At 43.4% G+C, this 17,513-nt stretch overlaps 1 protein-coding gene across 1 annotated transcript in view; it reads left to right on the top strand.

Moving 5' to 3' along the window:
- Positions 1-17,513, top strand: part of SPOCK2 (SPARC (osteonectin), cwcv and kazal like domains proteoglycan 2) — a 240,746-nt gene that overhangs the window by 186,573 nt on the left and 36,660 nt on the right. Inside the window, exon 2 of the mRNA XM_073585799.1 lies at positions 14,891-14,936. Within this exon, the coding sequence (XP_073441900.1) occupies positions 14,891-14,936 (46 nt within the window). The remainder of the gene's footprint in view (positions 1-14,890; positions 14,937-17,513) is intronic.

Below are 17,513 nucleotides of genomic sequence, written 5' to 3'. Positions count from 1 at the left end.
CTGTGATCTAAACAGCCCTACTGAATTACATTGGTCAGTGTGCTGGCCGATTTTAACTGTATAATACGTTCACCTGTACGAGCCCTTGGGCCAGGTTTACATGGACATGCAAAAACTTGTGTCTCTTACGTCCACAAATTGCAGCTCCGTATGCTTGTCTGCATATCGGATGAGTGCAGGAGCTGGCTGCCGTTTACTTGCATCAGTCTGGTCTGTAAATCAATCCAAAGTAGAGCATGTATACCATTTATCCATGTAGGAAATCTGCCATGTGCACTGGCACATTGGCTATAATGAGTATATGTGCTCTACATGTGTGGTACATGGCACATACGGACAGCACTTGTCTGTGCAATAGGCTCGTCTGACCAAGCCTTTACTAGTGAGTGTTAGGTCAGGACAATCCAGCCATGTGCAATTTGTGGCACAGAAGAAGTCCATATAATACACTATTCTGAATGAGCTTTTACTATTGTGAGTGTCAGGTCAGGACATGCTAGGAGTTGTACTTTGATAAGTGTTGTAGAGCCCAAAATGGGAGACCATTGCTTTACTGATGTTCATGCAATGTTTAGACTTACATGTGGTATGAAAAGTCATAGCATGAAGACTTTTTTAGCATTGACATCGCTTCCAAATTCAGTGAAGTCAGTAATATTTGTTGCAGTTAAAGAGGACCTTTCACCATTTTTTTCATGCTGACCTGGATACACAATGTAATAGTGGCTGCAGAGCAGAATAAATCGTCTTTTTTTGTTTTGTTTTTTTAAATTTTGACATTACTTTACAAAACTATTAGAAATCAAAGTATTAATCTTTTAAGTCCAAGTGGGTGTTTTCATAGTTTTCAACGAGGACGTGTACCTCTCCATATGTGATGTTGACCAATCATAAGCAGGTATCAACACTCAAAGTCAAGAAGAACACACCCCCACCATACCTAAAGGGGGTTTTACACATACCGATTTTGTGACGTTATAGCGATATTGCTAGTGATATCGCTATGTGTGATACTTACCTCTGACCGGCTCCCCCGCTGTCCATCGCTGATCACACGAGAATGTCGGGCTCCATTTCTCCTCGGGCACTTCCTGCTGTGACGATGAGCGACGCATGGAGGCGGGCGGGAGGACGTCAGGATAGCTGTGTGTGAAAGGTGAGTATCATGCACTGCATCGCTGCTGCATCGCTGTGAGGTCTGCCTGTGTGACAGCTCACTAGCGATCATTTAGCGATGCACCAGCGATCCTGACCGGGTCAGATCGCTGGTGCATCACTAAATGTAAAGGGGCCTTTATAGCAGGTTTCTCAGCATGAGGTCTAATGATACAGCTCTGATTTCCTGATCTAACTTCATACATGATTAGAGAACGATTTAAGATTAAAACAGATAACTCACAGCTTTCAAATAAAGTCCCTGTGATGGAAGGGACAGTGCAACTGAGTTTAGCTGTGTCACATTACAAACCCATCTATCAGCTCTTCTCCTTTCCTAGCACTATCAGCTCAGCTGTACTGCCCTTCTTTCACACAGTCTGTCCAGAGATGGGTCGGGATCACACTTATGTCTGTTGTGCTCAAATTGTACTTAATCTGCAATGAGATCAGGGCAGGTCATCATTACATCTCACACAGGAGTAATACAGAACAGCAGGCTGCTCCTGTATGAGACATAATGACAGCCCTGATCTTACTGCAGAACGATTTCTAGTTGCCTGACCACAACAGACATAAGTGTGACCACTGACACTCAGCAATCAGGAGAGCTGATAGAAGGGTTTGTAATGTGACAGAGCTAAACTCAGCTGCATTGTCTCTCTCCCCACACTGACTCCTGCAAGAGGTTGGACCAGGAAATCAGAGCTGTAACATTGCATCTCACATGCTGAGAAAACTGCTTTAAGCTATGGTGGGGGAGTGTTCTTCACTTTGAGTGTTGATACCTGCTTATGATTGGTCAACGTCATACAGGGAGAGGAAACACATGCCATGAAAACACCCTCTTGGACATAAAAAGGTTCACTCCTTAAGTTTCAGTTACTTTGATTGTTGATATCTCTTCCACAGAAAAGTGAAATTAAAAACAAAAAAAAAACATTTCATTTTGCTCTGCAACCATTATTACATCCTGTGTCCAGTTCAACATGAAAAATTTGGCGAAAGGTCCTTTTTCAGGCTATGTTCACATTTCCAGGTGTCATCTATTCATAATGGATCCAGTATTAAAGGAAAACAAAACTGGGTCCACTATAAACGAAGCAAGAATGGATGGATTCTTTGGTTTCCGTTTTGCGACTGTTTTTTTTTCCCAATTGTAAAGCATCTGTTTTTAAAAGAGGTGTCTCAGAACACCTATACTCTTCTGGTCATGTGCAGTGCTTAGAAAACTAATGTGCTCATGTGTAACAGAACAGATTACATGTTTTCCATAGACTTTAAGTGTAAAGGGCATGTCACACTAAGCGATATCGCTAGCAATATCGCTATAACTAGTGACGTTGCAGTGATATTGCTAGCGATATCGCTGTGTCTGATACTTACCTACGACCGGCTCCCCCGCTGGTTATCGCTGATCGCGCGAGAACGTCCAGGACTGTTTCTCGTCGTCAGCTTCCTGCGGCGCTTCCTGCTGTGAGGACGAGCGACGCGTGGACGCGGGCGGGAGGACGCAGGATCGCCTGGTGTGACAGGTAAGTAGCGACCCCATTCCCCAGCGATGTCGCTGATGAGATCTGCCTGTGTGGCAGCTCACTAGCAACCACTTAGCGATGTACCAGCGATCCTGACCGCGTCATATCGCTGGTCGGGATCGCTGGTACATCGCTAAGTGTGACAGTACCTTTAAAAACAATGAATATCTGTTTTTTGGCCAGACAAACTAAGTTTTCTCTTCCAGCTAAAAAAAGGATTGCCACTGAATTGCACTCAAATGGAAGACATTTTAGGACATTTCCGTGCCACGTCTAACTAGTGAATCTTGTACTTAATCATTATTATTTAGTAATTCATATGTTGATTTTTCTATATTGGTATAAGCTTGTATGTGTTCTCTTTTGGGTGAAGTTTCCACAATGTGGTTTCAGTGATTTCTTTGCTGCTCTATATTTTCGCTGCCCCCAAAATGCAGCATCCTATGGTTCCCACAAAGCGGATGGGATTTATAGAAATCTCATCCCCATTATGTTTTTTTTTATGCAGTCTAAACTGACCTGCAATTTTTTTTAAATCCATGACTTCATCCATAAAGTTTTGTCCAAATCAGTGACTAGGAAGTATCACAAACAAAACAGCGCTATTTAAGACATGACATACCAAAAAGAGTTAAAAACGCAGCATCAAAATTGCAATAAAAAGAAATAAAAAAGTCACAAAAAAAGAAAATAAAATTCTGTTTCACCTAATAGGTTCAGAAAATCTGCAACATCAAAAGCTCACCAAATGCTCCTTGTCGAAACGTAGCCTTACCGTATTATATGTTCAACACTTAATTGGCAGATAACTATTAGGTTTTTGACTTGATATACTGTTGCCAATAGATGAAGCTGAAATAATTGAACTTGTTAATTCATAATTAGCGTCCAGGTCCTTTTTATTATGCATTCTGTATAAATAACATAAAACATCTCAGCGAGTACACACACTGTGAGGCTGTCATACTACACGTGCAGGTGTGAAGTCAGCAATTTACACGGTAGCATCTTCCGAGGATTTATATTACTTTATATGAGCAGCCACGTTGTCAGTTCCCGTCGCTAAGCCCTGGTGTCATGCTATTGTGATATTCCTTGTATATTTCTATGTAGATGTTTTGTCACCTCTCGCTGCTGTCGCTGATCTCATTTTCTTTTGCTCCCACCGTTTCTTTCTATTCTTCACATATTTCATTGAACCTCTGACATTTATCAAAAGTCGTCTCTTGAGAGAGGGACACAAACCAGTCCAGGATTGAAGAGATGCCCAATCCAAGATGGCTCACGAGGTGGGAAGCTGATAACTTGGGATAAGAGCAAACAAATATACTGATATTGTTTTCTTTCCTCCATGTGCATTGTCTTATATGTCACATTTATCAGATGCCAGACATTCATTCTGTGCGGACAGATTGGTCGGCTTTACTGGTACGTTGGCAGTGTTGCAGTTTAATACAAATTACCTATGATGCGGAAAATATGCAAAATTCACATAAGCCTTAGGGCTCGTTCAGAGGAGCATATTATATTGATGCGTGCTGTGTCTGTGTGTCACAGACCTCACACAGAGTGCACAGGCAGCCATTATAGCCAATGGGGCCAGTGCACATGGCTGATATAGCCAACGTGGCCAGTACGCATGGCTGATTTAGCCAATGGGGCCAGTGCACATGGCTGATATAGCCAACATGACCAGTGCACATGGCTGATATAGCCAATGTGGCCAGTGCACATGGCTGATATAGCCAACATGACCAGTGCACATGGCTGATATAGCCAACGTGGCCAGTACGCATGGCTGATATAGCCAATGGGGCCAGTGCACATGGCTGATATAGCCAACATGACCAGTGCACATGGCTGATATAGCCAATGTGGCCAGTGCACATGGCTGATATAGCCAACGTGGACAGTTCACATGGCTGATATAGCCAACATGACCAGTGCACATGGCTGATATAGCCAACGTGGCCAGTACGCATGGCTGATATAGCCAATGGGGCCAGTGCACATGGCTGATATAGCCAACGTGGCCAGTACGCATGACTGATTTAGCCAACGGGGCCAGTGCACATGGCTGAAATAGCCAACATGACCAGTGCACATGGCTGATATAGCCAACATGACCAGTGCACATGGCTGATATAGCCAACGTGGCCAGTACACATGGCTGATATAGCCAATGGGGCCAGTGCACATGGCTGATATAGCCAACGTGGCCAGTACGCATGACTGATTTAGCCAACGGGGCCAGTGCACATGGCTGAAATAGCCAACATGACCAGTGCACATGGCTGATATAGCCAACATGACCAGTGCACATGGCTGATATAGCCAACATGACCAGTGCACATGGCTGATATAGCCAACATAACCAGTGCACATGGCTGATATAGCCAATGTGGCCAGTGCACATGGCTGATATAGCCAACATGACCAGTGCACATGGCTGATATAGCCAATGTGGCCAGTGCACATGGCTGATATAGCCAATGTGGCCAGTGCACATGGCTGATATAGCCAATGAGGCCAGTGCACATGGCTGATATAGCCAACATGGCCAGTGCACATGGCTGATATAGCCAATGTGGCCAGTGCACATGGCTGATATAGCCAACGTGGACAGTTCACAAGGCTGATATAGCCAACATGACCAGTGCACATGGCTGATGTAGCCAACATGACCAGTGCACATGGCTGATATAGCCAATGTGGCCAGTGCACATGGCTGATATAGCCAACGTGGCCAGTGCACATGGCTGATATAGCCAATGTGGCCAGTGCACATGGCTGATATAGCCAACGTGGCCAGTACGCATGGCTGATATAGCCAATGGGGCCAGTGCACATGGCTGATATAGCTAACGTGGCCAGTACGCATGGCTGATATAGCCAACATGACCAGTGCACATAGCTGATATAGCCAACGTGGCCAGTGCGCATGGCTGATATAGCCAATGTGGCCAGTGCACATGGCTGATATAGCCAATGTGACCAGTGCACATGGCTGATATAGCCAACGTGGCCAGTGCACTTGGCTGATATAGCCAACGTGGCCAGTGCACATGGCTGATATAGCCAACGTGGCCAATGCACATGGCTGATATAGCCAACGTGGCCAGTGCTGTTAGGAACGGCAGAACGCACTAAATAAAAATAATAATTAAGTGCTTTCGCCGCTCGGGGTCCACCGTGCAGTAGGTGTTTCAACCACTGGCGCAGACTACTGAATTAATTCCCTAACCACTTCGTAATATCAGAGGGAAGGGGTTTCATAATAAGTCAGTCACCAGAATCATACATCCATCACCATTCACACATAGCAGTATAGCCTATACTAGCGCATGGCCAAACGGTCATGCGCGCTTTTTATAGCCATGCGGGACCTTCCAGATCTCCGAGATGGACCAATGAGATCTGGAACAGGACCTGGGCACATGACTCCTGATCTCCAATGGGAGATCGCCTCGTGAGCATGCCCAGTAGGAGCACAGAGGAACTTAGTCTCTGGAGCCGTCTGCTGCAAAGTAATCTCCTCTGCAGTAGATAGACAGCAGGAGACCGCAGAATGTGAGGCTCTGGATTCCTGCAGAGCAGACACAGAACCCAGACGCCTAACAAGTGCAGATGGCTTACATATCCAATGTGGCCAGTGCACATGGCTGATATAGCCAAAGTGGCCAGTGCACACGGCTGATATAGCCAACATGGCCAGTTCGCATGGCTGATACAGCCAACGTGGCCAGTGCCTATGGCTGATATAGCCAACGTGGCCAGTGCACATGGCTGATATAGCCAACGTGGCCAGTGCGCATGGCAGATATAGCCAACGTGGCTAGTGCACATGGCTGATATAGCCAACGTGGCCAGTGCACATGGCTGATATAGGCAATGTGGCCAGTGCACATAGCTGATGTTCCACACGGTCCCATGGTTTTCGTGGAAAAAATTGCAGCATGCACTATTCTGGTCCAGTACACAGATCAGACTAGTGCAAGCAGATTCTGCACTTGTCTGATATACGGCCACACACACTGAACTACGGACATGATTGGTTGGAGTTTAATTGGGACCGAGTAAACCTGGCTATGTTCCCATGTTGAGTATTTTATGCATTTTTGATTATGCACCATTTCTCCACCAATTAGCTAATTTAGGCTATTTGCATTTTATTATTGCATTTCTTTTTACATTTTGTTTTTCGATGCATTTTTATTGCATTTTTTTCAGCTGCAGTTTTAATCTCTTTTTGGTATGTCAAGTTTTAAACCCTTCCCGACATGCTCCGTACATGTACGGCCCAAGTTTGAAGCTGGTATATGGAGCATGCTCACAAGGTGAGCCTGCCACAAACCCGGGAGGTGATGGCTGTGTGTTACCGCTAGGACCTGCCTCTAACAATCACAGATGAAGCGGAGCCGGTAATTGTTAACTTGTTAAATTCCGCTGTCAAACTCTGACATCGGCATTTACCAAGCGCCAGTATGAGGTTGCATCATTCCGAGACATGCTCATGGATCACCAATGGGATGCTATGGCAACAGAGGTTCTGCTGAAGAGCCCTGAGCTTCTCATTATGGAGCTCCTTTGAAATCCTGTCTGTGTCCAGGCTTCAAAGGAGACCGTGATTTTTGCTACATGCAGCGGGAAATGGTGACACAACCCAAAAAATTTTATTTTGTAAGCTTTTCATTTTTTTCACCACTAAAATAATAATAAAAAAAACTGGGCATGTTTGGTATTGCCCTAAACGTACTGTTGAGCAAAACCATATTGTAAAGTCATTTTTACAAAAAAATGTACACTGTAAAAACAATTCACCCAAAGCAATGTCATAATGGAATTTTTTTCACAATTTCTCCCCACCTGGAATTTTTTCCTCCGTTTGCAAGTACACTATGTGGTTAAAGGAATGGTGTCATTCAAAAGTACAACTTGTCCCGCAAAAAAACCAAGCCCCCATACGTCTATGTGGACAGATACATAAAAAAGTTATGGCTCTGGGAAGAAGGGGGAGGAAAAAACAGACACAAAAACGGATATGAGGTTCACTGAAGATTTTCTTCATCTCATTCAAGATTCATTCTTTTTGCAGAAAAAATCTATATAAAATACTTGAACATATAACACTGGGGAACAATATTGAACATAGTTATTGTTGAGTTAGATTATTTTGCTGATTTAGATTTGCTAATTTCAATACTGCTGTTAGTTTTCTTCTATCATGTAAGGTTTTTTCTTTCCAGCATATCTTAATGTGATTACCCTAGGCCGGATCGAGGGTAGTGCTATAGGGCTCTTCTGCTGGCCTATATCGGACACCCAAAATATAGTGCCATTACATCTAGGGTAATGAATATGTAGTGTTATTTTCATTGTACTTTCTTTAATTCTTTAATTAAATGCTCGAGTCTTTTAGGTAGATTTGTAAAATTGGTATTTTTCCAGGTAAAGGAATAAGTTACTCATAGCCAAGTTAATACAAAGATAACGAAACTCCCATGTGGATTATATAAAGGATTGTGTATTTTTGGCAGGTGGAAGAAAAATGGCATGTTCGGATTGTCTATGATCAAGAATTTCTCTCCATTTTATTGAGTATCCCTTGAGAGGAAGCTGGGTTGATCATAGCAGGATAAGAGAAATGTACTATCCAAAAAGGAATTGTGGTGACTATATGGAAGTGTTCCAAATTGATTAAATTGATTAAATATTGACGGCCTCCCTGGTATAGTCCTTGTAATTTTGAATTCTAATTCCCCCAACCTTATCAGCCTCTCTAAGGCTAGTTTCACACTTGCTTTTTTTTGCAGCGCGTTTTTCCCGCAAAAAAACGCATTGAAAAAACGCATACATAAGCATACAACTGCTGCGTTTTTTTCAAGCATTTTTATGAGCATGCATGAAAAAAACGCAGCGTTTTTATGCGTTTGTATGCGTTTTTAGCGCGTTTTTACCGCGTTTGCGTTTTTTTCCAACATTTTTAGGTGGCCCCTCACACTACCCAAACCATGACTTTACTAACCCTAACCCTGACCCTAACCCTAACCCTAACCCTGACCCTAACCCTAACCCTAACCCTGACCCTAACCCTTAACCAAATCATACTTAACCCTAACCCAAACCCTAAACCCTAACTGACCCTAACCCTGACCCTAACCCTAACCCTAACCCTAACCCTGACCCTAACCCTAACCCTAACCCTAACCCTTAACAAAACCATACTTAACCCTAACCCTGACCCTGACCCTAACCCTAACCCTAACCCTAACCCTAACCCTAATCCTGACCCTAACCCTGACCCTAACCCTAACCCTAACCCTAACCCTGACCCTAACCCTTAACAAAACCATACTTAACCCTAATCCTGACCCTAACCCTGACCCTAATCCTTAACAAAACCATACTTAACCCTAACCCTAACCCTAACCCTGACCCTAACCCTAACCCTAACCCTAACCCTAACCCTTAACAAAACCATACTTAACCCTAATCCTGACCCTAACCCTGACCCTAATCCTTAACAAAACCATACTTAACCCTAACCCTGACCCTAACCCTAACCCTGACCCTAACCCTAACCCTAACCCTGACCCTAACCCTAACCCTAACCCTAACCCTGACCCTAACCCTTAACAAAACCATACTTAACCCTAATCCTGACCCTAACCCTGACCCTAACCCTTAACCAAACCATACTAAACCCTAACCCTGACCCAAAACCCAACCCTAACCCTGACCCTGACCCTAACCCTAACCCTAAACCCCCTTAACTAACCCTAACTCTAACTCAAACCCCTAAATTCCATGGTTAAAAAAAAAAACGCATATGCAAAAAAACGCTTACATGAGCATGCCAGTGCGCACATATGCGCATCCATAGGCTATAATGGCCATTTTTAGCGCAAAACGTGCGCATATGTGCGCATGCGCTTTTTTGCAGGGCCAAAAAATGCAACATGATGCGTCTGGAAAATCCAATCGCACACCCCAAAAAAACGCAGCGCATGAAAATCGCATACATGCGCTTACAAGCGCGCAGGTATGCGCACCCATGTTAAAGATAGGGGAAAAAACGCATGCGCAGGTTAGCGTTTTTTTCCAGCGCTAAAAAACGCAAATGTGAAACCAGCCTTATAACTATATTTCTATTGTTGTTAAGTGTGTTAATGTCGACCTGTTCTTCCCAGGTAAGATTATAAGAAGCATCGTTAGAAGAGGAATTGAGCGTTTTGGACTCTCGCATTACTAGAAAAAAAAGTTCTTAAATTATGTCCTTGGTTTTCTATAGGATAAACTTTAGATGGTGCTTTATGGCTTGTATGAAAACTGGATGCGAATTCCAGTGTGGATGGTTTGTCTCCTTTTATTTTAAAATGTCTTTTTAGGGTGAGCTTGTGTATAAATGTGTGAAGGTCTAGGAATATAGAAAATCATCTGGTTTACTTGTGGGGCAAAGGATAACCTTTTTTTCCCAGTGCTGTTATATCAATGTTATTTAGTGGATAATTAGACAAGATGAACATTTTTGGGGAGTCTAAGTGGTTGGAATTTAGAGTAGAGCTTTTCCTCTTTTTACAGCCTCTATTACCCCTTCTTTGTTTTTTTTTCTTTTTGTGGCTTTTGGATTGAAGTAGCTCGTGATTGAAAGAAGCTGGGGTTGTTTGAGTCTGACTGTGGTGGAATTGACATTAGGCAAAAAAGGAACTGGTGATTGTTTTATCAGCTGGAGATTGGCATGCTTCTGGATTCGATCCCTTGAGTCTGTGTTCTTTGGGTGGCTTCACTTTCTGCTGAGACACACTTTTTCTCTGAGTGTTTGCATTCTGCTTTTCTGGCTGTGGGCCGCCCTCCCAGGGCCGTGGGGTACTCGGTACCGGGCCGGTATCCGTGGGATGTGTCACAGCGGCGGTGACCCGGACCGTGGCCCTGGGCGCCCAAGTAATAGGAAGATGTTGAATGGTGGAATATAGTTAAATGAATAGTTCGTGACGCCACCTGTGGTGTTCGGCAAGGGAGGTGTTGAACCGACGCTGCAGACAAATCCTCCGGGACAGATGGTGTGGTGCAGCAAAGATGTTATAGCCCTCCACAGGCAGGGCTGTTGTCCCAGGGCAGTGTAGATGTGGAGACAATTTGATGTGTAGTGTCTGGCGCAGGGGATGCAACAGTGCCAGGTGGTCGGACGCAAGAAGGAATGGATTACACCAGGGCATGTAGTTCCAAAGCTTTACTCACAGTCTGTAGTGCCCACTTCTGTGCCATGTCCTCCGGGTCAGGGACCCAGCCAACCTCCAGGCAAGATGGAATGCTCCCCTCCACACTCCGCCAACCTATGTGCCTTTTCTGAACGTCTCCTCTATAGCGCCTTTAAGTGTGAAGATCTCCTAGTACTGAGTTACACTGGAGTTCCTCCTGACAGATGTTCCCAAGAACTCTACTTGCACGGCAGACAGCTGTAGCCTGCTTCAGGGACTCTCTACTCCTAAGTCCCGGCTCTCTATTTGTGTTGCTGTTGTGCCCTCAAGTCTTAGATGGGAGTAGTGCATTTACAGCCCACTACTCCACCGGTGTCTGCTGCAGAACCATTAGTGTCCATACAACCTCGGGGACTGGGCCCCGACCTTGAGCTTAGAACTTCTAGGCAGGGTTCTTCCTCTAACCCACGTCCTCTATGTTCCCTTTTACTCCTACGTTCCATACTTGTCCTTTTCCCTTCTATGGAAGCTCAGACTTCGGTTCAATGTCCTTCTCCTTCTTTCCTTTCCCGTGCCAGCTGGCTCAGATCACTGAGGCAGCTGCAGCGCTCCTTCCTCCATCCCTCTTCCAGGGATCCCCACTCCTCCCGAGTGGCTTCCTCTCTCCTACTCCACCTCTGAACTCAATTGAACCTCAATCCTGGAACCGTCCCGCTCTTTTATATGTATTCCAAACTCCACCCACCTCCCAGCACGTCTAGTGTTCCAAGCAGGGAACCACCAAATGTGCTCTGCCTCTCTCTAAGCAAGGAGCCGCAATATGGTTTTGCTGAACTACTCTATTGTGCGGGGTGCGAGTGTTGGAGCGTGGTCAGGAGCTTCCAACTTACCTGGATGGTGGGGCACCACACCTTAGGAGAAGGTCCAGTACCTCTGTGGCGACTGAGCCTCAGGGGCACCACAGCTGCAGTTTGCTTTGCTTAGCATAGCACAGGTGTTTTCATTTGTCCACCTATCACCTTTTGGGTGCAGATTTATATTCTGTCCCCCTGATGGTGTTCCCTGCTGGTGATAGATTCTGACATTCTATTGATGTTTGGAACCAGTCTTTGAGATTCCAGCTAAGGGTTTTTTGCTTTTCTGTTTGCTTGCAATACTTTGCACCTATCTTCTGTTAATCCTTAGGAAGTAGGCAAAATGTTAACAATACTTGCTTTGTTTGATATTTCGCTATTTACTTTATTCACTTTGGGATCTTTCCTTTGTGCAACAGAATTCTCTTCTTCTAGGTAATTTCCACACTGCTCTGCCCTCCAGTTCTTTAGGAGGAACGTGAAGTTTAGGCCAGTGTTGCCATCTCCTAGTCTGTGGTTAGGTTTATCTCTGCACCCGCAGGTACCACTAGGGACTTCAGAATCAGGATATCTAGTCTGTAAAAGAACTGGCAGGGTTATTTCAAGTTTTTAGTGTTAACCTATTATTCCAAGTGAATTACATTACAGTCATAGCTATACTAGTCATAGCTATACTAGGAGCTGTTAGGAGCATTCAGAGTGGGGGAGCCGTTGTGTCATCTTAAGGTGCCAATCTCCGCGGTCAGATAGGGGCAGACCAGGATCAGATTAGGGCTTTTACAAGTCTGAACAGGTATGTGTCAGGTTCAGGTATTTATCCCCCTGGTTTCTACGCTACCCCTGTGCATGTGCTTGTTCCGTTACAACAGAGATTCTAGGACTGGTAAACCTGTCGTCAGGTAGTCAATCATAATCATGAGCCCTGTATAACTCCGCTCCCACCACAGATTGTCTGCTTTCTGTGTACACTGTGCATAGGCAGAAAGTTGACAATCAGTGTTATGAGCAGGATTATACAAAGCTAAACATTCAGATAAATACAGTATCTGTAGCAGATAAAACGGGGATTTTATCAAAATGACATTAAACCACAGTAAGTGACACACCACTGGAATCAAGGTCTCTGTACCTACATTATTATGTTCTCAGATGGAGTAGCAGACAGACACAGATATGTATTTTTCATCTCTTTTTGCATTTTCTAGGCATCATTTAATTTTTATGACAGTATCTAAAACGGAGGAGTGTATGTGACGGCATAGCAATGGTCAAGAGATTTGGCAGTTAGAGAGCCTCAGCTGGAAGTGTTCAGCGCACTAGTGAGGAGTGGAGTACAGCAAGGCCCTGGGGGGCCGCATCACTTATATATGTACACACCACAATATTGTGTTCTGACTTGTTCTTTATAAGCCATGAGCAGTTGCAGCCTTATAAAGAAAATATAAAAAATAACGTTCCACTTCCCGGGCACCAGTAGGAATCTTGCTGTATCTGCTGAATAGCAATGCTGAATGCCAGAAGCGCTCGTTCTATTGTGCTATGATTTATGCATGTTATGGATGCTGGAGGGCAGGTCAGCAGGCAGATGGCAATAATGTACTAGAACGGGAAATCCATCGCAACATTTGTAGATCAGCACAATTACCTCATCCGCAGATAATAGTTCTCAGAAATCAAGAGTAGCGCTGATGAGAATGAGGCGGCTCGGGAGGTCTCTGAACCTGCGGGTAATAACATTTACATTGGATTGTTATAGTAATGTAAATAATTGAACAGAACACTTACATTGCCTGGAGGTCACAATTGAGGGGTGGATGAGATCGTTATCAGGAGGACAGTAACTTATGATGATTGTGTGTATCCTACAAAATTGCATCATTGATTGAAGTCACTGGACTGTGAGGTCTGCATGTTCTCGGTGTAATCCGGTAATCTAACATTGGGGTGAAATATTGCAGAGTATGTGTGTGATATGTGCAAAATTGGAAAATATAACATGATGATTTATTTCTGTTTCTTCCGAGAGCCGTAAGGAAAATAATAGTAATGTGCTTTTGGAGCCAATAACAATTTAACACAGTCAGAGTAATAGACTTCATTCATGGATGCTGAAGCTTCTTGTGATACTGCCATAGGCCACATAGAATATGGGCCCGATTAATTACTTGCAGGGTTTTTTTAAGTCACTTTTCTTTTTTGATGTGTGATTTTTCGCTGACTTTTTTGTGACAAATTTATCAAAATGGCACAGGTGATTCATGAATTGTGTTTAACCGTAAAAGTTGGAAAAAATGTGCAAAAATATCCGGTGTACATAAAGTCACTCAGCTGGGGGACTGGAGTAGCATTGTACCAAATTTTACAACTTTTTCAAATAGTCGGGTTCATAAATCTGTTTAAGACATCTGTAAAAGCCACACTAAAGTAAAAATCAGAAAACTAAACCAGAAAAAGAAACTTGAAAAAAAGGCGAAAATTCATTTGTCGCAAATCAAAAAGTCACTAAATTGAATGTGTTTTGCTTCCCCTTAATGAAAACATATTCAAGGTGCCATCGGTGGTGGTCAACCCATAACATAACAGAGGCTCCAGATTCTATTTCAGGGCTACTCATATCATTTATTGGCCGTATATTTACAGGAGAGAAGTGGCTGTGTGGGGCTATCATTTACCAGCAAGCAAAACTATATACGGAGATACCAAACTGCAAGCTTGCGGCACATTACTGCACATTTTATGTTCTGCCTTTATGGTGCTTTTGTTGCCCCTAACAGTGTCTACCTGCAATATCATCTTATATAGTGATAGCTCTAAATATAGTGTCAGCTATGTATATTGTGTATCTATATGGCCTCCCCATAGAGCATTGTTTCACACGCCCTCCAAATACCTGCAGACACATATCTTTTAACAGTGCCAATCATATGCCTTTCACACACAGTGAAGCCTATTACTTTATACTTACTGTGTTGCTGCCCCATATATACAGCATGGCCTAAGTCCAGTACGTATAAAGTGAAAGGAGAAGACGTTACACTACAAAAAGACAATTAAGCTACATGTTGGCAAGAGGGATTGTAGCCGGGGTCACCACTTCTCTACATTCATAACCACCGACCTCTAATCCATATCATGTTGTTTTTCACAGGATGACTACATCAAGAGTTGGGAAGACAACCAACCAGGAGATGAAGGTAACTTATTTAATACCATTAAAGAATCCCTCCCATGAAGGTGTTTTTACTAAATGTGTATATACAGGTGCATCTCACCAAATTAGAATATCATCTAAAAGTTTATTTATTTCAGTTCTTCAACACATAAAGTAAAACTCATATATTATATAGAGTCATTACAGAGTGATCTATTTCAAGTGTTTATTTCTGTTAATGTTGATGATTATGGCTTACAGCCAATGAAAACCCAAAAGTCAATATCTCAGTAAATTAGAATACTTTGTAACACCAGCTTGAAAAATTATTTTAAAATCTGAAATGTTGTCCTACTGAAATGTATGTTCAGTAAGTGCACTCAATACTTGGTCTTTTGCATCAATTACTGCATCAATGCGGCGTGGCATGGAGGCGATCAGCCTGTAGCACTGCTGAGATGTTATGGAACCCCAGGTTGCTTTGAAAGCAGCCTTCAGCTCGTCTGCATTGTTGGGTCTGATGTCACTCATCTTCCTCTTGACAATACTCCATAGATTCTCTACAGGGTTAAGGTCAGGTGAGTTTGTTGGCCAATCAAGCACAGTGATGCTGTTGTTTTTAAACCAGGTATTGGTACTTTTGGCAGTGTGGACAGGTGCCAAGTCCTGCTGGAGAATGACATTTCCATGTCCAATAAGCTTGTCAGCAGAGGGAAGCATGAAGTGCTCTAAAATTTCCTGGTAGACGGCTGCTATGATCTTTGGTCTTGATAAAACACAGTGGACCTACACCAGCAGATGATATGGCTCCCCATATTAACACATACATACTGTGCTGCATGCACATACAATGGGGAAAAAAGTATTTAGTCAGCCACCAATTGTGCAAGTTCTCCAACTTAAGAAGATGAGAGGCCTGTAATTGACATCATAGGTAGACCACAACTACGAGATTCAAAATGAGAAAACAAATCCAGAAAATCACCTTGTCTGATTTGGTAAGATTTATTTTTCAAATTATGGCGGAAAATAAGTATTTGCTCATTAACAAAACATCATCTCAATATTTTGTTATATTTCTTTTGTTGGCAATGACAGAGGCCAAACGTTTTCTGTAAGTCTTCACAAGGTTGGCACACACTGTTGGTGGTATGTTGGCCCTTTCCTCCATGCAGATCTCCTCTAGAGCAGTGATGTTTTGGGCCTGTCGCTGGGCAGCATGGACTTTCAAATCGGTCCAAAGTTTTTCTATGTGGTTGAGATCTGGAGACTGGCTAGTCCACTCCAGGACATTCATATGCTTTTTACAAAGCCACTCCTTCATTGCCCTGGTGGTGTCCTTGGGATCATTATCATGCTGAAAGATCCATCCACGTTTCATCTTCAATGCCCTTGCTGATGGAAGGAGGTTTGCACTCAAAATCTCACGATATATGGCCCCATTCATTCTTTCATGTGCACGGACCAGTCGTCCTGGTCCCTTTGCAGAGAAACAGCCCCAAAGCATGATGTTACCACCCCCATGCTTCACAGTAGGTATGGTGTTCTTTGGATGCAACTCAGCATTCTGTCTCCTACAAACACGACAAGCTTTGTTCTACTTTGATTTCATCAGACCATATGACATTCTTCCAATACTCTTTTGGATAATCCATATGCTCTCTAGCAGACTTCACATGGGCCTGGACATGTACTGACTTAAGCAGGGGGGCACGTCTTGCACTGCAGGATCTGAGTCCCTGGATGCATAGTGTGTTACTGATGGTAGCCTTTGTTACGGTGGTCCCGCTCTTTGCAGGTCATTCACAAGGTCTCCCCATGTGGTTCTGGGATTTTTGCTCACCGTTCTTGTGATCATTTTGACCCCAAGGGGTGATATCTTGCTTGGAGCCCCAAATCAAGGGAGATTATCAGTGGTCTTGTATGTCTTCCGTTTTCTTATTATTGCTCCCACAGTTGATTTCATCACACCAAGTGCTTGTCTATTGCAGATTCAGTCTTTCCAGCCTGGTGCAGGGATACAATTTTGTTTCTGTTGTCCTTCGACATCTCTTTGGTCTTCACCATAGTTGAGTTTGGAGTGTGACTGTTTGAGGTTGTGGACAGGTGTCTTTTATACTGATAACAAGTTCAAACAGGTGCCATTACTACAGGTAATGAGTGGAGGACAGAGGAGCCTCTTAAGAAGTTACAGGTCTGTGAGAGCCAGAAAGCTTGCATGTTTTTAGGTGACCAAATACTTATTTTCCACCATAATTTGAAAACTAAATCGTGCCAAATCAGACAAGGTGATTTTCTGGATTTGTTTTCTCATTTTGACTCCCATAGTTGTGGTCTACCTATGATGTCAATTACAGGCCTCTCTCATCTTTTTCAGTGCGAGAACTTGCACAATTGGTGGCTGAATAAATACTTTTTTCCCCACTATATATACAGATTTCGTGGAAAACAAACATGGGAGGGCTTCTTTAAAGATTGAATATTTCATTACATTAGTAAGAAAATATAGTAACTTAAAGGACCTAATACTAAAATGTATCACTTTCAGAAAAGACTGAAAATGTAAGGAGATAAACAATAGAAGACAAAATCAATCACTGATGTCATTCTGTACACAGTT

The sequence above is a fragment of the Dendrobates tinctorius genome, unplaced genomic scaffold (genome assembly GCF_039654945.1).
Source record: "Dendrobates tinctorius isolate UK_male_01 unplaced genomic scaffold, ASM3965494v1 ptg000089l, whole genome shotgun sequence".
Lineage (NCBI taxonomy): Eukaryota > Metazoa > Chordata > Amphibia > Anura > Dendrobatidae > Dendrobates > Dendrobates tinctorius.
Note: the sequence above shows the minus strand (reverse complement) of the source record. Positions and strands in the feature narration are given on the sequence as shown.